Raw genomic sequence first — 22,336 nt, forward strand, 5'->3', positions numbered from 1 at the left:
TCACCTGCAGGTAAGAGTGGCGATGATGGTCGTAATACCAATAAAGGAGTAGCACCCGAGAGATGAGAAGCGCCGTTCATGCAAAGTAAACAAAAGCAAAAAGTAAACACCAGGACATGGGTCTGTCATGCATCCATCCTCGAGCCTTGCATGAATCCACCGGCCGAAGGAAGAAAAGACAGAAAGAAAGAAAGAAAGAAAAGATGGATCGCCGCTCAGCAGCTAAGAGGAGAAAAAAAGAGGCCAGAAGGAAAAAGAACAACATGGGCCATGGAGCAACGGAGTATTTATGAAAGTATGATGGCATCCATCGGAAACTGACCGCTGTGCATGTGTTCTGATGACGACACGCAACAGGGCAGGCCGAATGCTTTGCAGGCGTCTAGCGCGAGATGCGGGTGCGAATAGCCTCTGCATCAGGGCTGTACGTAAACGAATGGGTGCATCGTGCGGCGCAATCAGCCGAATCAGCGTCCTGGGACGCCCAAACCTCTCCTTGGCCGTCTGATTGTTTGCATGCTGCCTCGTCTCAGACCCCTGCCGGCTGCCATGGCGATGGACTCAAGGCTCTTTTGCAGTCGGGTCGGGTGTTCATGTTGAGTTTTTGGCTGCCGCTCATAGGGCGCTGTTACGAGGCTTCCCGTCTGCTAGCTCTCCATGGATACCTTACATAGCACAAGCCCCAGTGCTCTGCTGGGCTGCAAGCCGCCTGACGAGAGCCCTGTCGCAGCACGATTTAGCGCGCCTCCAACCCCTCCTCAGCTGCGATGTGCCCCGGAAGGCCCCCCAAGGCTAGGCAAAATAGTGTGCTCCAGCAGCCGCGTTGCCACGACAACCCCTGGCACATTGAGGGGCCCGTGTTTTGTTTTGCGTTAGGCCAATCACGCTGCCCGACGGCGGTGCATTTGCTGCTTCCATGTTCCCTTAAACACTCCCGACCTGCAAATGAATAGGCCCCCCTTCTCTGAACCTCGCCAAGTTGACATCGTTTGATATCGATTTTGGATGCCAACGATCGAGTCGACTTGACGGCTCCGAGGCAACTTTTTTTTTTTCCTTTTCCTTTTTTTTTTATCATCAATCATACTGAAGAGAACAGAGTTAACCCGGCGTAACATTCTGATATTCTCGCGCCCCCTTTCCCTTTCCCCCCTCTCTCCTTGTTCAATTCCAAACGCTCGTTTTCGAGGCTGCCGTCCCCCAACCTTAGCCTCCCTTTTATTTATATATACCCTTTGCGACAAAACGAGGAATACACACGACGCCGGCAAGTCGTTGCATTCCTCCGCTCGAGTCACAATCACCTCTTTTGCGCTGATCGGCCCTACGCGCTGATGCGTCAACCGTCCTAGCCCAACCCGAGTGCAAGGATTAGCCAGACCAGTTTCGATCGATATGTCATCTGAACCGGTACGCCCAACGTGGCCCCCAAAAACTTGGCCCCCGACACGAGAGGCAGCAAAAAAAAAAAAATACTAACCTCCAACCTCTTCTCTCCAGGTGCACCCATTGCGCATCGCCAAGGGCACGCCAGGCTCGTCACCGGCTAAATCGCCCAACGCCGCTCCCCAGCCCCGCCCCCTATCTGAACTTTCTCCCACGGAAAGGAGACGCAATTCTCCTAGCTGGAACCAAATGTCTCCTACCAAGGTTCGTGGAATGCTTAACAACATTGTGTGTGGTGATGTCTCGCGCTGACATGGGGGGTGTGTGCGTTTTTTTTAGAAGTCGACTCAAAACAGCGGCAATGATTCGTCTCCATTCCAGCCCTCGCCCGCCGACTCGGTGGCATCGCCGCGAGTGTTTTGGCAAAACCGCAATTCGGAGAACATGTACGGCAACGGCTCGCCCTCTCCGACCCGGCGCTCATCGATCGAGCGTCTCCAGAAAGCTTCCCGCGTCAAGAATAGCAACATCAAGGCTCTCGAGCAGAAGCAGGAATATGACCCAACCCGAGTTCCTCAGATCGAGAGACCTCTAGCCAAGGTCCAGAGCACATACGGTTTGCCGGTAGGCTCCCCCGGCCCTTACTACGCTGATGGCGACAAGTCCATTGCTGTGCCCGCGCCCATGAGTCCAACAAAGTCAGATAATTCTGGTCCCAGTACGCCCAGAGGGCCCAGCAAAGACCAGGCTTCACCCACCAAATCGTCACTTTCGCCATCCAAATTCAAGAGCAGCTTCGACCATGAGACGGGCATGTGGTCTGCAGATGTATCTGCCGTGGACGGCTCTCCCAGCGGCCGCCCCTCGCATCGGCACACGAAGAGCGTGACCTTCGACGCTGCGCCGCCCCAGATCAACGAGTACGAGATGGCCACTCCGGATCTCTCTTCTATCGGAACGAATTCGCGCGAGGGCAGCTATGACTCCATGGATGAGGACGAGGAGGAAGACGAGGATCTTCTCTACGATCCCAATCACATGGGCGGCCACGATGATGAGAGTTTCGATGCATCTCTCGAGGATACAGACAAGACCCCAGTCGTCGGCCCCGATGATTGGGCCAGAGACAACTCTTTGATGAACAACGAGCATGACGAGTATGATGGAAGCCTGCCTGAAGGGGGTCTGGCAGGAACCAGTTCGGGGCGTCTGTCCATCGGGTCCGTTGCAGAAAATCGCCCTCTTCCCCCTCTTCCAGGAAGTCATGTCAGAAGCCAGTCTACCGGCTCTGTGCCCTCGTCTCCTGCGCTCTCTCAGGACCCGGAGAAGATGGGTGGTTCTCATAGAAGCTTACCTGTTCCACCTCCAGCCTCAGCCACAAAGTCCGATATCGAAGACTTCATCAGCGGCAAGATGTCACTTGAGGAAAGACTGAAGCTCATGATGATGTCTGATGACAGCAGCGGTAAGACCGCTGCCGAACAACAGCGCGAGCGACGTCTTCGCCGAAGTTCTGGTCGCAGTCGCAGCTCACTGTCCCGTGACGACACACTCAACACGGCTGACGGCCACGATAGCCAAATCGCCCTCGACATCCACAAAGACGAAGAGGGCGAGGTCCATGAAGAGGAAGACAATCTTGGCGACATGTCTGGACTGGGAGACTATCAGCTGCCACAGCCCATCTCTAGGGAGTCCATCATGAAGCGTGTCAACGGGAGCAAGATATTGTCGGATCCCGAATCAGAGTACAACTTTTCTTCGCCGCCGGGGAGCCCCCTTCGAGACCAGCACTTTCCTCTTGACCCCGATGTTCCCATTCCGTCAACTGAAGACTCTCTGCTGGATGACGAGGACAATGAGGACGATGAAGACGACGACCGTTCTTATGATGATGATGAAGGCGACGGCCCGTATGATGAGGATGATCCCGTGGAGAGCAGCGTGATTATTCATCGGGTTATCCATGAAGACGATTCCGAGCTCGACTACGATTCCGAATACGATGACGAATATGACGACGAGTCTCACTTCGAATCTGACGATGACTTGGATGCTTCGGGCTCTCATTATGGGGGTGATGACAGCCAATATACGGAGTCTGGGCTTAAGACTGAGCCCACTGAGAACACCGTGGAGGACCCAGCCAAGGAGCCTACCGAGGAACCCGCCGAGGAACCCGCCAAGGAGTTTGTCAAGGAGCTTGTCAAGGAGCTCGTCGCCGAAGCCGACAAGGAACCTGCCAAGGAACCTGCCAAGGAGTCTGTGGAAGAATTATCGCCTCCGGAACATGATGTTAGCGAAGAGGCGCTGACTCCCCGTGCCGTCTCTCCGGCGGGAACTGAAGACGAAACACACACCGAGGCTGAATCTAGTATGGTCAGCGAATCGGCACTCTCGGTTTCTGATCTATCATCGGACGCCACTCCCGAAGCTACATTGGAGATATCTTCGTTTGACCCTTCTATGCTTGAGGGCTCTGAGCTTGAACCAGCCGCTCTTGAATTTAATCGCGAAGTACCAGAGGCAACGGACTCGGAGGGAGAGCACGACGTATCACCAAAAGTATCAAACGAAATCCTCCGAAACAAGACTCCAGAGAAGCTGGTCCCCAAACCTGAATACGACGGTACCGGCTGGGGCGACGATTCATACGCAGACAGATCGGAAGATAGATCGGAAACTCCCGACTCTGTCATCCATAACCCCGTCTCTGACGAAGAGGAGATTGTCCGCAAAGAATCCCCCGAGATTCCCGAACGGCTCGCAACGATCAAGGCCTCCGGTTCCAAGCTGAAGACGAGGATTTCCAACACGCCTTCGGATATCGTGGCTATGCGGGAGGCTCGTAGGCACGTCAGTGGTGAAATACCTAGTGTGCCATCGATCCCAAGCAAGCATCGTGCGCTCATGTCAAGAGATGGTAACGATGCCGAACTGAGCAATGACAGTTTCCTGGCTCGGCATCCAAGCTTTAAGAACAAGAGCCTGACATTGGACCTGGACATGGGCCTCAGCTTGGATAAAGACTTTGAACGAGTCATTGAAACGCAAAAGGTAGCTTTTAGTCGCCCCTATTCTCACACAACACAGATGACCACCAACCACAACCACTCTTCGCCTCGACAAGTGTCAGGGAAGCAGCACACTTCACCAGATAAGAATCAACTCGATGCTAATATTACATCTCGTTCTCAGCGCGGATACCTCATGCGACAAAACACCAAACTCGTGTCTGCCAGCGACAAGGATGCCGAGGATTCTTGGAAAGCACGATCTGCTAACAATTCACCCATCAAGTCGAATCGGCCGCAGTCGTGGACAGTGGAGCCCTGGAACAGCCAAACTCGTCGCAGTATTCGAAAGGGCCAGCCGATATTAAGCCCCGTTCCGCCACTGCCGGGCCAGGAGAGCAATTCGACCACTCTGAACAAGGTTGTTGAAGAAGAATACAGTGTTGATGCGGCCGGCCCAGACGCGGGTGAGAGAGGCCGCCTGTTTGTCAAGGTCATTGGTGTCAAGGACCTTGACCTACCAATTCCAAAGAGTAAGTTTTTTCTTCGTATCCTAAAATGGCAGCCGAATCTAACATTTTATTTCTTAGATGAGCGCAGCTGGTTCAGCCTCACTCTAGACAACGGTGTTCACTGTGTGACGACAGCTTGGCTGGAGCTGGCTCGCAATGCACCCATTGGACAAGAATTCGAACTTGTCGTGCCCAACGACCTCGAGTTCCAGCTCACGCTGAATGTCAAGCTGGAGAAGCCGACGTACTCCCATGTCCAGCCTGCGGCAGTCAAGATGACAAAACCCAAGACATCCACATTCAGCAGGGTGTTTGCATCACCCAAGAAGCGAAAGGAGCTTGAGCTTCGACAAAGGGCAGAAGAAGAGCGCTTTGCGCTGCAGCAAAAGGAAGCGCTGGCACAAAAGCGTAAGGATGCCGGCTCGGCCTATGAGCTCCTCTCACCGCTGGCTGCTGAAGATGGAAGCTTTGCTCGAGCTTACATCTCCCTGAAGGAGCACGAAACCCGATGCTTCGGCCGCCCGTACACCGTCGAAGTGGTCTGCTTCAACGAGTGGGCCACCGAGGAAGAGAGTTTTGCGTCCACCATCAAGAGCAAACGAGGCAACGCTGCTGGCATTCTCAGAAAGGCGCCGTACAACATCGGGAAGCTGGAGCTTCAGCTTCTCTTTGTACCGCGCCCCAAGAACGTTACGGATGATGACATGCCCAAGAGCATGAACTCATGCATTCGGGAGCTCAAGGCCGCCGAAGAGAGGCTTGCCCGTAACTGGGAGGGTGTTCTGAGCCAGCAGGGTGGTGACTGTCCTGTAAGTTGATGTTGCAACTTTTTCCCCCCCTTTCATATTCTCTTACGTTTGAATTTTGGCTAACCCATTGATTTAGTACTGGCGCCGCCGATACTTTAAGCTTGTTGGCACAAAGCTGACTGCATACCACGAGGCTACTCGCCAGCCCCGAGCGACGATAAATCTTTCCAATGCCAAACGGTTAATTGACGATCGTCGAACATTGATGGAGAAGGAGACGACGGGCAAGGGAGGCAAACGCCGCAGGTCCGCCTTTGCAGAAGAAGAAGAGGGGTACATGTTTGTTGAGGAGGGTTTCCGCATCCGGTTCAACAATGGCGAGGTGATTGATTTCTACGCCGACTCTGCCGAGGACAAGGAAGGCTGGATGAAGGCCCTTTCCGACGTCATTGGCCGTGGTGATACCGGATTGGAAGAGGATGCCAGCGGGCCCCGGTCGCGGGCCAAGTGGTGCGAGCTTGTCTTCAAGCACGAGGAGCAGATTCGACGCCGAACGGACAGTCGGAGAGTGCACTCACGGACAAGGAGCACGTTCAACTAAAAAAGCGGAGGGGCAAGACGCCAACTGGAGATGTACTTGCTATGTTATGAATACGTGTTGGATTATGGAGTATGACCGACGAAGTCGTGGCGGGGGGGACGGCGCATTTTTTTCTTCTTTTCTTCTCTTTTTTGCTACTACAGACACATTCATTGGCGTTGCCGGTGGTTTTCTTTGCGTTTTCTTCTTCTTCTTCGTTGCTGCTGTTGGCCTCTCATTCCCGTTTCTTCTTCTTATCTTTACATTCTACTTTTTTCTTCATTGTTTGCTGTTTTGATTCCACAGCTGTTGCGACAAAGAATCGCCTGTACGTATGGATTTTGATTTGTATTAAAAAACCGTTGTTAGCAAGTATAATGAGACCAACGCAGCCAATGCGCAGTTCCTTGATGCAAAAAAACTTGGAGTAGTTGAATGTACTCTGTAGTAGTAGTCACTTTGCTGGATGTTTGGCCCCTCTTGCTCGTTCGTTTCTGGGGCGTGAATGAAGGGAATGGCGCACGGGTGTAGGAAGTAAAAGGGGGTTCGGTATGAGGAAAGGGGTTATTATCATGCGTGTATTTTCCATATTAGGAGCATGAGCATGCTTGCTCCGTTAACACCCTGCCTACTTCTGTGTGTATATTGTATTGTATGTATTATGTATTAAATATTGTATATATATATAAGAGTAAGTAGATTATGAAGCTATTCCCATGCTTCTCAGATGCTTTACCGTAAACAAAGCACAGAGTATAGCACAACCCCCTTTGTTGACCAACGTCATTTCATTCTTCTAATCTAATCTTACAAACGTCCCCCTTTGCATCTAAGCTGAGACACGTGACCCTTGCGCCATCTCGCATTGACGCCCGCGTTAATTGAGAGACGGAGCGCTGACGGCAGCACCAAAAAGCGGGCTGGTGGGGTCCAGCTGGCGAGGCGCAGCGGGCCCTTTCAGTGGGCTCAGAGCTCTGGGGGGGTCCTTTTTGGGGGGGTCCTTCGGGGGGGGCATCGTCACCTGTAACGGGGATTCAAGCACCAGCTGCACTGCACCTCTTGCTTTCCTCCATCTTCATCCAGCACACCCCAAATCCTCAGCTCTTCTTCCCAAGCGCAAGTCCGCAAGCCCTCGATTTCTCTCTCTCCCGCCTCTTCTCTTCTCCCTTGTCCCCCAGATCTCGTTCGCCAGAGGACGCCGCAATGGCTGGTCGATTCGTCCGGGCGTCCAAGTACCGTAGGTCCCCTCCCCAGGCGCGAAAGGCGCATTCACGGCGCTGACGACGACGGACGAGGCTGACGGGCTGCAGGTCACATCTTTGGCAAGCCCACGAAGAAGGAGTTCTGCTACGACAACCTGCGCATCAGCCGGAATGCCTGGGACACAAACCTGGTAAAGGTACGGAACGGCGTCGAGACGCGACATGCGAATACTTGGACACGCGGGTTTGCTGATGAAAAGAGCTTGCAACGTTAGGCCAACGCCGAGTACCTGTCGGTCAATTGGGAGTCGTCTGGAGGCGGCGCTTTTGCTGTCATCCCTTTGAACGAGAAGGGAAAGGCTCCCGACCAGATTCCTCTGTTCCGCGGACACACGGCGACTGTGCTCGACACTGACTGGTGAGCTATGCCTCTCTGCCCCCTATTTCGGGTTGCCTTTTTGCAAACACACCCCTTGTCGCTTAGAGGGTTTGGGTCGCTGACTTGTCTTTATCGCAAAGGAACCCGTTCAACGACCGCATCATCGCCTCGGCTTCGGAGGACGGAAAGGTCTTCATCTGGGAGGTCCCTCAGGACTTTACGCTCTACACGGATGCCGAGGTCATCCCCGATGTATCGCCGGTCAGCAAGCTGGGAGGACACACGAGGTAGGCGACTCCCCTTTCGATTTCGATCCTTGATCTATGCTTCTAGAGCGGGAGAGAATAATTACATTACCATTACTAACCAGCTCGCGATAGAAAAGTCGGGCAGGTCCTGTTTAACCCCGCGGCCGACAACATCCTCGCCTCTGCCTCGGGCGACTTCACAATCAAGCTCTGGGACATCGCCACCGGCCAGAACCACTTGACTCTCCAGCACGCCGACATCGTACAGAGTCTGTCATGGAACGCGAGCGGCGACCTTCTCGTCACGACGTCGAGAGACAAGAAGATCCGAGTGTGGGATGTCCGCCAGGAGAAGCCTGTGCACGAGTACGCGGGCCACACAGGCGCCAAGAACAGCAGAGCAGTCTGGCTGGGCGAGCACAACCGCTTCGCCACGACTGGCTTCTCCAAGATGAGCGAGCGCCAGATTGCCCTTTGGGAACCTGGCCGCAGCGACCCCATCGGAGGGTTCACTCATCTGGATGCCATTTCCGGTGTCTGCATGCCGTTCTGGGGTTCGTCCATGTCAACAACACTCTCCAAGTCGCACTGATCGGATCGCTAACTTGTGTTTTATAGATGACGGTTCTAACTGCCTCTACCTTGCTGGCAAGGGGTAAGCTCTCTCCCCTCCGTCTTCATGAATAACCGTTTTGTGGTTCCCTGTGCGTGTGCAGCTACTGACTAGCCTTATAGCGATGGCAACATCCGCTACTACGAGTACGAGAACGACAAGTTCGAGTACCTGAGCGAGTACAAGTCTGTCGACCCCCAGCGAGGTATCGCTTTTATTCCGCGACGCGGTATCAACGTCAGTATCCTCAACGACTCGTGGGTGTTACTTTGACAGCCCCGGCTAATCCCGTCCCAGGTTCACGAAAACGAGGTCATGCGCGCCTTCAAGACAGTAAACGACAACTACATCGAGCCCATCTCCTTCACTGTGCCCCGAAGAGCAGAGACCTTCCAGGCAGACATCTTCCCCCCGGCCGTGGGCCTTCGTCCCGCCGTCAGCGCCAAGGAGTGGCTCGATGGCAAGACGGGACTCCCGGCCAAGATTGATTTGGAGAGTGTCTATGAGGGAACTGCTCCCAAGGAGGTTGCTGCCGACTACCAGCCACCCGCCGCCCCAGTGGCCCCCAAGGTCGAGCCCAAGAAGGAGGAGCCCAAGGAGGAGCCCAAGCCGGTTGTGCGAGCTCCCCCTCCCAGTGTCAGCGACCAGAAGAGCTCCATTGCCGCCATGGCCAACAAGTTCCAGGACGACGATGAGGAGCCCAAGAAGGAGGAGCCATCCAGCTTTGACGAAGAGGTCAAGCCTGCTCAGCGAGCACCTCTGCCTATCCGATCCGAACCGAAGCCGGCAACTCCCCCAGTCGCCTCACCTGCCCCAGCTCCTGTGAAACCCGTTTCCTCAGCCCCGGCTCCTACACCGGCCCCGACATCCAGCGATCCCACAACCTCCCTGACCGAGATTAAGGAGCTTATTGAGAACCAGACCAAGGTGATTAGTGCGCAGAACGACCAGATTGGTCTCCTGACGTCCGAGGTCGAATCACTCAAGAAACGGCTCGGATCAGGATCCCAGGACCAGAGCGAGCGAATCAGGCAGCTCGAGCTAGAACTAGAAGAGGCACGATCCTAAATCCGTGTCTAGTACAGTAGTATCACGGCCTTGTCTATCCAGATTCGTTTACCCTTTTTTGTTCTGAGAAAAGCTTTGTGCGTGTGTTGTGTGTTGTCGTCTCATCGAGGGCCTGGAGTCTAAGGGGGCGTGGGAAAGACGGGAACGGGAGGATCTTGGAAAAAAAGAAAGCAAAAGAGCCATTCCTGAGAGGGAATAAAGCAGACGAAGGAAAAAGCAAAAAAAAAAAAAGGAACATTTGATGTAAGGGGGAAGTGGTTGGTTTGATGCAAGGGCAAGGGCAAGCTGTTGGTTTTTTCTGGTTTGTTTTGCTTTGTTTGTTTGTTTGTTTTTTCTGACGGAAAGAAAAACGAAACGAAAACGTTGTAATAAACTTGAACTTGCATTTAATCTGTTGGAGCCAAAGACTTTTTTCATACTTTTTTGCTTTTTCTCGTCCTTTTTAGCTTTTTTTCATTTTATTGATTCGAGCGACTTGGCTTAGTTTACTCCAGCTTACTGCATCCCGTTGTTGTATTCAAGGGACCATGCCCTTTATTTCTTCGCCTAAAACTTGTTTTTTTATAATTAATCGATTTCTTTCTTTCTTTTTTTTTTTTTCTTTTCTTTTGGATGATATGCGATGGTGTTGTTTTCCCGTCTTGTTTTCTCGGGACTTTTGTGTCCGTGGTCCAGCATTGCTTTTTTCTTCTCCAGCCGTGTTTTTTTTTATCATAACTGTAGTAGACATGGTCAGTAATCCTTTCCAACATGTGATGGCGAGCTTCCCATGTGATTTGTGATGAGTAACAAACGCCAGGGATTGAATCAACGAGGCTGTACAGAATCCCTACTCGTACTCATGCTTTGTGCCGGGGAATCGGAAAGTTACCAGCATACGGAAACAGACAATCCGCACTGCACTAGACTCATCGAGAGACGGCGATCGTATTGTCCTCATGTAGGCACTCGTATGTAGCATCTTCATCTCGCGGTCCCTCTGCAAACCGCTTGGCACTGTACCTGGCGCGTTGTACGTATGACATGACGCATCTATTGGTTAGTTGCAAGCATCATCCTTCGTGCAAAAGGCATGTGAGCGTCGAATCTCAAAGTCTGATTTGCGAGGTCGTATCAGCACGACGTCGCGACCTCCAGCCATCAAGGCAAGCACACGAGTCGTTATTCCTCATCGTCTTAAGCCAGAACCATCCCTTTTCCTTGCTTTTCCCCATCTTTCCTTTCTTCTTTCATAAGCCGTGCAAGGCAAGCAAGCTGTCTGTACACATGCAAGGGCTCGTAAATGTAACGCCATCATCCATGGACCAGACAATTCCGCCGGCTTACAACGTGCATATGCGAAATTGAAGCCTACCCTACAAGATCCTCCAAACAAAGCCGGACCTGCAAGGGCAATTTCAATTTCCACGGCCTGGGTAGAATCAGGCCATTTCCCCAGCGATCCTGTTGCTCCCGCAGCTGGTCTGAATTTCGCATGGGCCCCCGCGGGAATTACAGGTAGCAAAAGCACGGACAGCTCGACCTCCCCTGGTTCCCTGTCAAAAGCGAAGGAACAACGTCCATTACCGCGGCTGTGACCTTGTAATCGCATCACCGGGGGGGGGGGGGGGAGGGATTGCTGTTCCCTCTCTTCTCTCACGGACTGATGCTCATAACCCGCAGGCCTCCATCGCCGGGGGAACCGGGTGTGACAAATCAGAATTCTCAACGCTCACCAACATCATGATATCAGCCTTGTTTGGTAACCGTTCTCTCAGGTAGTAGTTCTGCTAGCACTCACTCCGTACCCAGCTTGTTCCTATTCTTAGAAACGAACGAACGAATGCTTTATCTGAAACCCAGACATCGGACGTCCCCCCCTTTTGACTTTGCTCTAGTAGTTGACCGAAGCGGCTGAATGGCAGAGGAGAAAGCGTGAGGCACCGCCGCCCATGTGACAATGTCGATGCGACCTCCCCGTCACGGGGATTCCAAACGAGCCAAAGAGGAATAGACGGTGCCCACGGAGCTGGATGCCCTCTGTTTCAAGGCTAAAAGTTCCGGTTTCAGAATGTTGTACTGTAGCCATGCGGCCAATCGGGTTACAGCCCATCAAAAAGCCATCACGACTTGCAATGCAGAGCGAAGGGGGTTAAACGGCATTACTATGGATTATACGGGAGTGCTCCGCAGGCGAAGAGGGAGAAGCGGGCATCAGAAGCCTGCACGGAGTTGCAGTAGTACTCGTGTTAGGTATGCGCAAATGCTAGCGAAAAGAGACGCAAAGTGATGGTCTGCAGGGGTCAGCAGCGGAGATGAACCTGGGATGTGATAGCTCTTCATGGCTGCATACGAAGGATGCCTAGAGGGCCAGAGCTCTAGGTAAAGCTTTGTGCCGGGCAGTCAAGGCGCTGGTAGCGATATTGCAAAGGAAAAGCCAAGGCGAACAATGGCGCCTGCAATGCTGGTTAGCTTAGTAGCTTTCACACAAGACCGATGCCCAGCCATGGTCGACATGTAACACAAAAGACTCGCATGTCCCCATCGCCGATGGCAGACAATGCCAGGATTCAGTTCCCGGCCAGCGGGAGATCTGGGGCCGAAGGGTAGCACTCGCATCATAACGAAGCACCGGACTTTGAACCCGTCGGACATGATGAGGAAAAAAAAAAGGCCATGGGTCAGCATTGACCAGACTCGACGGAGGAAACACACATCAGCCACGCCAAGCACGGTAGACGTTCTTTCACGAGTCAAGGCTCAGCTCAGCTTGCTTCCAGAGCGCAGTCCCCAGCCTCGAGACTCTCCTGCAGCGCAATTTCATTCTCTGTTCGGTAAATGGAAGCCCTCTAGCTGAACACACATGACCAATATTTTCCATCTTCTAGACGCAGAGGTAGTCCTCCGTTTCGAAACGTGATACGAGTAAAGAGGGCTGCGAGATTTCCAGAAACGGACTGCCTTGGAGAGTTCGGGGCCGAACAGCACGGCCCTAGCCTTTGTTAGTCCGTCGCTCGTCTTCTAGAAGAGGGTGAAACGGGGGCCCTGAGTCTCGCGTAGAATGAAATATTGCTCCGTATCTGGCCTAGGGGTCGACGTCTGCATGTTATCATGTAGACTAACAAACTTGGTGTCGTGTAGGCAGGGCCAGGTCTCGAACAAATACTCCGCACAACGCTCAAAACTGAGCTCACGGCCGTCCTCGCTGCGGATCCACCGCAACGCCTATCGCTTTGCTAGACTCTATTCGCATTAGACAGCGATCGAGTCAGCCATGCCAGGGAAGCAAATGAGGGAAATTGACCCCGTAATCGATCGGCCGGTGAAGGCCAGTGCGGCGGACGTCGGTAGGGAATAGCTCATGCAGACGGTCCGTCATCGAGCTGAGTTTGGCATTGGCGGCAGCAGCAGCGGCAGCACCCTCTTGAACGAGTTTCGCCTTTTGGAGAGCTGATGCGCTGTTTCAGGTTCAACAGCTACTTGGACCTAGTGCCCAGCCTCGCCTACCAAGTGCGATAGCTCCGGCCGGGCTCCAAGAAGCTTGACGACATCGAAAGAAGGCGCCGGTCTAGTCTCCTCTTGTGCCAACTTGACGAGAAGCCATTGGAGACAATTGCCAGCCAAGAGAGGAAGTTGGAAATCAGTTCCGTGCTTGCATGTTCTCCGCAGTGTAGCCCAAGCCAAGTTGTGCGGTTCAAAGTCAACAACGGATTCAAGGCCAGGGTTGACGATGAATGACTAGCCGACGCCAGTCCTGCGCTTCTTGGCTCCGTTTCAGCGTCTGAAGCCCGTGTGGCGTTCTTCAAGAAGGGCCGGTTTTCTTCAACCCTTCTTGACGCCACGCAGCATCGATTCCATGCAGAAAACACGGTCAGCTGGATCACATCACTCACGGTTTGGCTGAGGGGACGCGGGCCCATCCACGGCTTGCGTTGCTATCTTTATCCCAAGGCCCATTCTCGAGACCGCGCTTGGTAACAGGGAGAAGTGATAGTATTCCATACTCTGAGCGGCAATGCAGAGTTTACAAGATGCAGCACAGAGAAAAGAGAAAAGAGGATGATGACAATATGCAAGGGGCAACGTGTAGCAAACCAATCAGTACAAGCTCCGTGAGCGCCACGGCTCGTGTGCTGGGACAAACTTTGAAGTGACCACGTTCTCGAGTCCCTGGTTGGCCGATAGAGCGTTAAGCTTGATCTATATTTGGCCTGCGCCCTGTGTTGTTGGGCGTCAAGCGGCATCTGGCGAGTGCCGTCGACGGTTTACTACCAATGAAAGGCCTCGCAGTGCCAAAGAACTTGCTGAGAGGCCGGTTTGCGGGCCATGGATTTGCCACGCCATGGATTGATGTCGGGACTCCAGAAAAAACTTTTAATATCTTTCACGTCATGATCCAGCCAGTGCCGTGCGAGAGACGCATAGTAGCTGCAAGCCGAAGCGCCAGGAGACTCTCCGAGCAGAGGTGATGATGATGATGATTTGTGAAGACTCGTGCTTTTACATCCTCAGCATGCTGGCCTGTATCGCACCGCACGTAGGACCCGCATGCCCCTTACATGCTCCCTCTCACAAATAGCCATCGCCATCACAAAATGGCTCGGAGTCTCAGATGGCCGCGGCGCGTACCGGGCTATCAGTTCAGACGGGCGGGACGATCAAGCACGCAAGCATCTATCTTCATGTTTCAGATGGCCGCTACCTTGGCCCGGGGGGAGGGGGAACAAGTCATCACATCGCAGGACCCCATAGCTGCAGGATCTCGTCATCTTTCCGTTCACAAGGCCACTAGCAGCGGCTGCTTGTGGTCAAATCTTTCAAAGACGTCGTCTTGGCACATGGGCGTCAAAGAGCAAAAGTTTGATGCCCTCTTTGTCAACATATCGTCGACCGCCGACTTTTGTGGAGCAAGTTGGGATTCGCTTTGTTAGTCTTCCGCTTTGTGCGCCGTGCGCCAGCCTCGTCGATCAGTTGATCCAGGCCGAGGCGAAGAAAACTGCATGGCAATGAGCGATTGTGCCTGGACGATCTGATGTGCCTGGATCACCGTCTTGGCTTGCTTGCATGAGACGAACTTGCCGAAGAATGACGGTGGAGATCCTTTGTATGTAGCAGTACGAGCGATACTGCCTTTACACCCAGCAGCATCCATGAAGCAGATGGATACAAAGCATTCATCGTAGTCGTCGCTTGGCTCAACTGTACTTGGACAGTGCCCTGTCTGACGTATTCCAAAGCGCCGAGTTTGTATCACGGACAGCTCAGCTCTGCGAGCAGGCATAGCATGGCTGCAAGCCACCGGATGCATCATGCGGTTCCTCCAGAGCCCGTCCGTGGGTTCTTCGCCTCTACCGCTCGTTGTCGTTGCCATTGTCGGACAAGATGCGGTCGACAAGAGGACGGACCGTGGCTCGCCATCCAAGGCGCCCGGGCATACGAGCACTGCAGAGTCATGGCCCGTCTAGTTGCGGTCACCTGCATCCATCGTCAACACGACCTCACGACATCAGGCTTAGCGACGTCGCATTCCAAGCTGTCGAGCAACCGACGGCACCCATGCTCGTGCATGATTGCATGAGGGGTTGGGCTCAGCCATGATTCGGCGGGAAGATGTGAAGCAGGACATGGGACAGGATCTAGGGGGCGTACACACTCTGACGCAGCCAATCAGCACCGCGCGTGTCTCTAGCAACGCCCTCGTCCCCGCCGAAGCGTCGCTCCAGGCGCGTTTCATGTTGAGAAGCCTCTCGTGCAGCCGCTTGGGCCAGCCTGTGATCAGGGCGAATGCTGGGCTTGGGTTTGCAAGGCTTTTGCATCGATTGGCCTGCAGCAGCTTTTGGGAAGATGGAAAGATGGCATCGTGGGAAGAGAAAGGCTTGGCGTGGGCAAAAGGCCGTCGGCAGCGGAAAGAGGTTTGGCAGGCAGTTGTATACAGGTACCAGTACATGTACCCAAGAGGTAGATGCTCGTTTATACAAGCAGCACCAAGCATCGTGAGGCGAGCAGAGAGATAGATGGGCGTCACCAGCATATGGCCGGAATGAATGTAAGGATTGCTGGCTTCGATACCAAGGAGGAAGCTGGATGCAGAGTTTCATTGCCACAAGCCACCTCGGAGAATGCAGCGCTCTGACTCTTTTCTCCTCTCTGGTGTGCTTCGGATCGGATGAAATCAACGGCCTTTGCTCTCGTCTTTTCTCCCTTCCAGGATTCAACGGCCACAACCCTCTCCAGCCATTCTGTTTCATATATGACAGGGGGTTTGATGTGACAAAGCCAGAGGAGAGTCTTTTTTTTTTCTCTTCTTTTCCTGCTGAGGAAATCCTGCGCTGCCAAGGAGATAACATCTCATCGTTACCACCGATTTGAAGAACGAGGACACGCATCGCCATCCAGACTGGAGCGTGTTGTGGGGAAGCCGGATCACATCACTCGACGAAACATGGGCATTTGTCGTTACAGGTGACGATTCGGACGCTATCTAGCCGGGGTTCTACGAATACCATGTATGAGTTTGCAGACTACTCGTACTAATCGCTGTCATAGCGGACGACTCGGGATGCCACCCGGTGACTGGGCAGACAGAAGTCGGCAAAGGTTGACTTTGCATACCGTGGCCTTTTGGACGAATGGCATCGACTTGGTCAACTGAGTTTTTGCCCCTTGAAAGACACGGTGGTGGTATACTCTGGGATGAGTCGGATCCGTGGCGGACAGCACATGTCGCCGTTTCTTTCCTGGCAGCAACTGTAAGAATCGACGATGCCATCTTGTCGGCCAACTCTGGCGCCCTGGATTGATCAATCGAAAACAATGTTTATCGGATTCGTCGTTGGGGGGGTTCCTGGCTCGCATGCCGGCAGTGACGGATCACGGAGAGGCGAGACACCGGCAATGGGAGCGGGAGCAATCTTTTGGTAACGGTGACTTGTTCCTGCGTCAAGGACCAGGAGGCAACGAGAGCCCAATCGGACATCCTTGCTGACATGGCTACGAGATGCGGTCGTCTCATGAGCCGCCAAACACTGCTCCTCGATCGGCGCTGCGAGCGAGAGTCTCTCTCTCTCTCTCTCTCTCTCTCTCTCTCTCTCAGGGAGTTATTCGATAAAGCGGGTATGGACGCGTTGCGGGGCCCGGCAATGAGGCACGAAAAGCAATGCGGCTGTACCTGTAGGTATTCTCCATTCCCAGTCTGTTCATGTGCTCCGAGGCTTTCATGTAATGAATAAGGGACCAAATGAGCCCTAGATTGCATCTTTATGCGGTCGACACATCCGGCCAGGGGTGCAGACGGCTAGCGCCCAGCATAGCAACGGACTTGTGAGAGCCACACAATCAAACAGAAGAAGCTAACGCTCGTTGTCATTAATTTTCCTTCTCCTTTTAATCATGGTCAACGAGCTGGCTCTGCCTGCGGCATGAATGGCATTGAGCCGCCTTGTGCGCCATGCCCTGAACGGCTATTCGTCCAACAAGTATCCAAGTTGCCATGTGGTTGCGAGCGTGCTAGTTTAGTACTAAGTGCACGCAGAATAAATCACTTCCTTCGTACATCCATTACCGTAGCACCGTACACACTCTAACGACATGGACAGAGTCAGTCCCTTTTTGGGGGGCAGGGGAGAGCCAGCCTTGGAGAGAGAGAAAGGAGAAGATGCAGCAGCAAGGTCCGGGCTCGTCAAATGAGAGCAAAAGGAAGGCGTTGCATTGACTTCGCCAGAGTTGAGGTGACGCTGAACACTGACGGACCTGCAGAGCGCCCAGAAGCCCCCCTTTGCTTACAGTACGAGTGGTGATGGTCGACACACGCCCGTCCTATTTTTGTCTCGCTATCTGCACGCCCACTCTCTGACAATGTCGTGCAAAAAAGCTGTTGAGCAGGGAACTGGGCTTTTGGCGGAGGCCAGGTAGACGAAGGGGCCCGGTTTTGGCCCTCCCTGTGTGTACGAGTACTCGTAGCCTCCCCCCCTTGGCTGATTCCACCAGTTGAGTGCTTGTTCTTTGGCCTCGTCCACATTTTGGCCAATGTGCGAATCTCGGGTCCAGAAGGCAGGGCTGTGGCCAAAGTCGCCGTTCGAGGGCGGAATCTGCGTCGGCTTGACTGGTCTGATGCTGTCCAGTGGGCTGCATGCGCGCTGATGCACGTACTTTGGCTGTGATTGGGCTCTGCAGCAGAGCAAAGCGCTCAGGCACCCAAACAATCCAATCCAATGCTTTTGTACAGACGGGTGGTTGGCTGTGGAGCCTCAGCCTGAGCGCCATGGCGGCGCCAACGTGCACCGACCGACGCAGCTTCCACGTCAAGCCTGCATCGATTGCTTTTGCTTCATGTTGCTTTGCTTTTGCTTTTGCTTTGCTTTGCTCTGCCTGCAGCCAGAGAGCTTAGACGAGGCGAGCAACCGGGCCCAGCCCTGTCCTGATCCTCTCATCGACTCGACTCGCCTTTTTCCACCTGCAATGTCCTCGTACCTGTACTTGTGGCTTCTTTTTGGTGGCGTGGTCGTGCCGTCTTGTGCCTCTTTGGCCAGCACCAGCACTCCGTACTGCACTGTACGAGAGCTTGTGCTGTAACTGCACCGCACCTCCACTTCTGTTATTATTAGGCGGCGCTCGCTCTAGGGGAACGCACCACCAAGGTACCACCGCCCAGGGCCTGGCCCCAGTGGGCGCTCATGCGCTATGACAGCAATTGCTCGTTTCCCAGAGGCCCCACACCCTCTTGCCTGTACCGCCCATGCCCCCTTCAGGCTTAGCTCCGTGCCTGACTAGCGCCGGGCTTGCTGTGCGCACCGACCCTTGCACGTTGTTTTTTTATTTGTATTTGTATTTTTATTTTTTTCTTGTTATTAGCTTAGCAGTGGGCTCCGGCTTTTTGATTATTTTCTTGCGCGTGTATTATTAGCGGCCCCTCCTCTTCCCCCCCCTCTCTCCTTCCGCCCAAAGCCAGCGCAGCTCGGCCAAAGTAGCCACGGGGTACACTGTCACCCGCGGCCACGCCACAGAGTACGCCGCGTCTACCCCGTGCCTGGGCTGACTGTTAATAACGGCTTCTCCCACTCCAGCGCTTCGCTAGCACAAGAGTTTGGCCCAGTTCCATTCGCTCGTTCAGGCACAGTACATCCAGGCACAGGCACGCTTCCCGCGCAGCAACAGGTACTCCGTCCTCCGTACACCTACACCAGCGCAATCTAATCTCATTGAAGCCACTACCACCACCTAAACAGGCACAGGCACAGGCACAGGCTCAGGCACAGGCTCAGGCTCAGGCATCGCAACCCAGACGAGGGACTGGACTGGACGCACAACCCCAAGGCCCGCGCCACTCCACCCCATTAAACGTGCCATCCCCCGTTGTCCATCCTCACAGTCCCCTTCTTCTGAAATCTCTTCCCTGTGTTTCTTATTTCAACGTTTTTCTGCCCTTTCGCTTCTCTCCTCCGCCTCCACCCTCTCTCTCTCTCCCTCCTGCTCTTCTCCTTCTTCTTCGGAGCCGCACAGAATCCTCTGCTGCCTCTCTCTTTTCTTCTCTTTTATTCTTTTCCCCGCTGGGCCAGGCTGTCCCTCAATCGCGCGCACAGTTCGCCGCAATCCCGCTCGTCGTCGCTTCAAACATTATCAACCCTCAAAGAAACCAACCCGCGAGGTTTTGCCGACTGTCGCTCCTCTCCTGGACTCTTCGTTTCTATACGCATTTAATTCGTCTTGCGACTCGACTCCCGTTTCTTGCTCCCCAACGCACGACGGCATCATCCTCGCCTTGACGGTTCGCTTTTTCGGACGCGCCCATACATTCGCTAGACGCTGTTGTTCGGGTCGTTCCCCCCTTTGCTGTGCAACCTCTTTTAGTCCTTTCGAGCTGGTCTCTCCCTCTCTCTCTCACTCTCTCACCATCGTCGCGTCGAACCATCAATTCCCGCGACTCTCGGGCAGCGCCTTTCATTTGATATTTCCTTTTCCTCTGTCTACCAACCCTGGTCTCGCACCGCCTCCGCGCGCAAATCGCCAATTACCGCCCGCCACGGTGTCCGCCACCCCCGTAGGACAATCATCCGCCGTCGCCAATTGCATTGGCCACCGCAGATCGCCGTCTCCCAGACGCTGTCCTCCAACAACCTTGACTCGCCAAGTCGCATCGTCGCAAACTCGCGCATCATGTATTCACAACACCCGGCTATTGCGCCTCAGAAACCTGAGACGTTCATGTTGAGCACCGAAGCTCAGCAGGCTCTTCCCCATGATGCCCAGGTCGCCCTTCAGCAAGTCGACAACCTCAAGTATTTCCTCATCTCCGCCCCAGTCGATTGGCAGCCGGATCAGTACATTCGACGCTTTCTTCTGCCGACGGGTGAATACGTCTCTTGCATCCTGTGGAACAACCTCTTCCACATCTCCGGCACTGACATTGTGCGATGCCTCTCCTTCAGATTCCAAGCCTTTGGCCGCCCTGTCAAGAACTCCAAAAAGTTCGAGGAGGGAATCTTCTCCGATCTCCGAAATCTCAAGTCAGGAACAGATGCCTCCCTGGAGGAACCAAAGAGCGCTTTCCTCGACTTTCTCTACAAAAACAACTGCATCCGTACCCAGAAGAAGCAAAAGGTCTTTTACTGGTACAGTGTGCCCCACGACCGCCTCTTCCTGGATGCTCTGGAGCGAGACTTGAAGCGGGAGAAGATGGGCCAGGAAGCCACTACCGTCGCTGTTAGCGAGCCCGCCTTGTCTTTCCAGTACGATTCGTCGCAGTCGCTCTACGAGCAGCTCACGAAGAGCCAGCAGGCCAACTCGTCCTCCTTCAGCGCGCAGCAGTCTTCTTTTCACCCCAGCCAGTCCACCTCTCCCGTCATGAGGGGCATGGACTCCATGCCTCCCCCGAGCATCATACCCAACACCATGGCCCCTTTGGCTGAGAGCATGGACTCCATGGTCCCCTACGACACCATGACCATGGCCCCCGCCGTCCCCCATCAGGTTGCCGCAGTCAAGAGGGAGGCTGACTTCACTCGCGTCCACTACAACCAGAATGGCATCCCCATTACGCACAGCCACCACCGCCATTCCTCGATGCCCGCCTACGGCCTGGAGTACTCGCCTGCTCCGTCCTTTGTGTCTTCGGGCTACGAGGATTACAGCAACCGGGGTTTGTCCTTTGAGCCCATCACTCCTCCTCAGCAGGCTCTCGGCATGACTGCCGAGCCCGCCTACATTGCCAACGAGGAGACTGGACTCTACTCTGCCATCCCCGATCACCTCTCCGCCATGTCTGGCCTCGGCGGAATGGTCCAGATGCCGTCCCACCTTGCTGGCCCGCAGTTCCCTCGCTCTTACGGCGCAAACAACATTTACTCCGTCATCGAGGGATCCCCCACCTACAAGCAGCGAAGACGCCGCACGTCCATCCCCACCTCAATGTCTACCATCGCACCTACGTCAACCCCGTCTGCCCCTCACAGGCCCTCGGATCTGCGTCGGTCAGTCTCCGTCTCTATGGGGCCCGTCGCCGAGGGAGAAGAGTCTACTGGAAACTCACCTTCCAGCATGATTTACCCCTCCCAGCACAAGGATCTCATGGACATCTCAAGACATGGCAGCCCCGCTGTTCACCCCATGGCTCTCCAGCATGACTTTTCCCACATCAGCGACGACCTCTCTGGTGAGCGTTCCATGATGGCTGGCGGCATTGTCCGACGTGCCCGATCAGCTACCGTGATGGAGCTGGGCCCTTATCCTCACAAGTCTCACTCGTGCCCAATTCCCACCTGTGGCCGACTCTTTAAGAGACTAGAGCACCTCAAGAGGTAAGAGCGCGTCTCCAAATGATCAACCATCGAGATGGCAAAGCTAATTATATGATCATAGGCATGTCCGAACACACACTCAAGAGAAGCCTTACATCTGCCCTCACTGCAGCAAGGCTTTCTCCCGATCAGATAACCTGGCGCAGTATGTGCAACCCCTTTTCTCCTCATAATTCTACAGGTATGAACGGCAGTTGGCTAATTCAATTATTACAGGCACAAGCGTACCCACAGCCGCGAGGATGGTGGCGAGGGCTCATTGCATCTCTCTGCCGAGGAGGAGGAGGAGTTTTCTGGCGAGGAGCATCTTGGATCTGTCGAGGAGGCATCACCAACATCAGAATCAGCCTTTGTCCCTGGCTCGATCAACGCCGTCGTTACCAACGGCGGTGTTGCTCCTCAGACCACCATGACTTCCAGCCACAGCTTCAACAGCCTCCAGACCCTGAGCATGCCCATGACCATCAGCCACCCCACGCCCATCAATGCTGGCGGTGCCATGTAATGCGCCGTGTTTTAATCTGCTCTTTTTTCCATATGATCTCTTTTCTCTATTTTTCTTTTTCATTTCTCTATTTATTCGCGTCACGATACAATTTCACGTTCTATGGATCTCGGTTTTAGGGGATTTCATGTTTTGTTTCCTTCTTGATATCATTTCTTCTCCATCTCTCATTTTTTTTTCTAAAACTCTTTTCTTTATGCGTCTTATGCTCGGATTGTCCTTTTTTATTTACGGCTGCAACAACAGATTTGCTCTTTATACACATTTGGCTCGGGGCCGACTCCAGCGGAGTAGCATCTGCTGTTTTTT

At 53.9% G+C, this 22,336-nt stretch overlaps 5 protein-coding genes across 5 annotated transcripts; 3 read left to right on the forward strand and 2 right to left on the reverse strand.

Moving 5' to 3' along the window:
• Window positions 1-1,635: 1,635 nt before the first annotated feature.
• Triagg1_6704 (uncharacterized protein) lies at window positions 1,636-6,262 on the forward strand (the record flags this gene model as incomplete). The annotated part of the gene is made up of 4 exons (XM_062901358.1): window positions 1,636-1,674; window positions 1,726-4,933; window positions 4,991-5,721; window positions 5,798-6,262. The coding sequence occupies 4 exons, from the start codon at window positions 1,636-1,638 to the stop codon at window positions 6,260-6,262; spliced, it is 4,443 nt and encodes a 1,480-aa protein (XP_062754320.1).
• A 1,182-nt stretch (window positions 6,263-7,444) lies between these two features.
• Window positions 7,445-9,751, forward strand: Triagg1_6705 (uncharacterized protein; the record flags this gene model as incomplete). Its single annotated transcript, XM_062901359.1, has 8 exons — window positions 7,445-7,478; window positions 7,552-7,640; window positions 7,719-7,861; window positions 7,963-8,109; window positions 8,203-8,624; window positions 8,689-8,725; window positions 8,806-8,920; window positions 8,981-9,751. 8 exons carry the CDS (start codon window positions 7,445-7,447, stop codon window positions 9,749-9,751), a joined length of 1,758 nt encoding a protein of 585 aa, XP_062754321.1.
• A 3,247-nt stretch (window positions 9,752-12,998) lies between these two features.
• On the reverse strand, window positions 12,999-13,281 carry Triagg1_6706 (uncharacterized protein; the record flags this gene model as incomplete). The annotated part of the gene is made up of 2 exons (XM_062901360.1): window positions 12,999-13,188; window positions 13,238-13,281. 2 exons carry the CDS (start codon window positions 13,279-13,281, stop codon window positions 12,999-13,001), a joined length of 234 nt encoding a protein of 77 aa, XP_062754322.1.
• A 4,278-nt stretch (window positions 13,282-17,559) lies between these two features.
• On the reverse strand, window positions 17,560-18,404 carry Triagg1_6707 (uncharacterized protein; the record flags this gene model as incomplete). Its single annotated transcript, XM_062901361.1, has 3 exons — window positions 17,560-17,826; window positions 17,879-18,097; window positions 18,360-18,404. The coding sequence occupies 3 exons, from the start codon at window positions 18,402-18,404 to the stop codon at window positions 17,560-17,562; spliced, it is 531 nt and encodes a 176-aa protein (XP_062754323.1).
• Window positions 18,405-19,882: 1,478 nt separating this feature from the next.
• Triagg1_6708 (transcriptional regulator family: C2H2 zinc finger and STE like TF) lies at window positions 19,883-22,027 on the forward strand (the record flags this gene model as incomplete). The annotated part of the gene is made up of 3 exons (XM_062901363.1): window positions 19,883-21,522; window positions 21,584-21,667; window positions 21,739-22,027. 3 exons carry the CDS (start codon window positions 19,883-19,885, stop codon window positions 22,025-22,027), a joined length of 2,013 nt encoding a protein of 670 aa, XP_062754324.1.
• Window positions 22,028-22,336: the final 309 nt, after the last annotated feature.

This window comes from Trichoderma aggressivum (genome assembly GCF_033847375.1).
Source record: "Trichoderma aggressivum f. europaeum strain CBS 100526 chromosome Unknown scaffold_027, whole genome shotgun sequence".
NCBI classification, from domain to species: Eukaryota; Fungi; Ascomycota; class Sordariomycetes; order Hypocreales; family Hypocreaceae; genus Trichoderma; species Trichoderma aggressivum.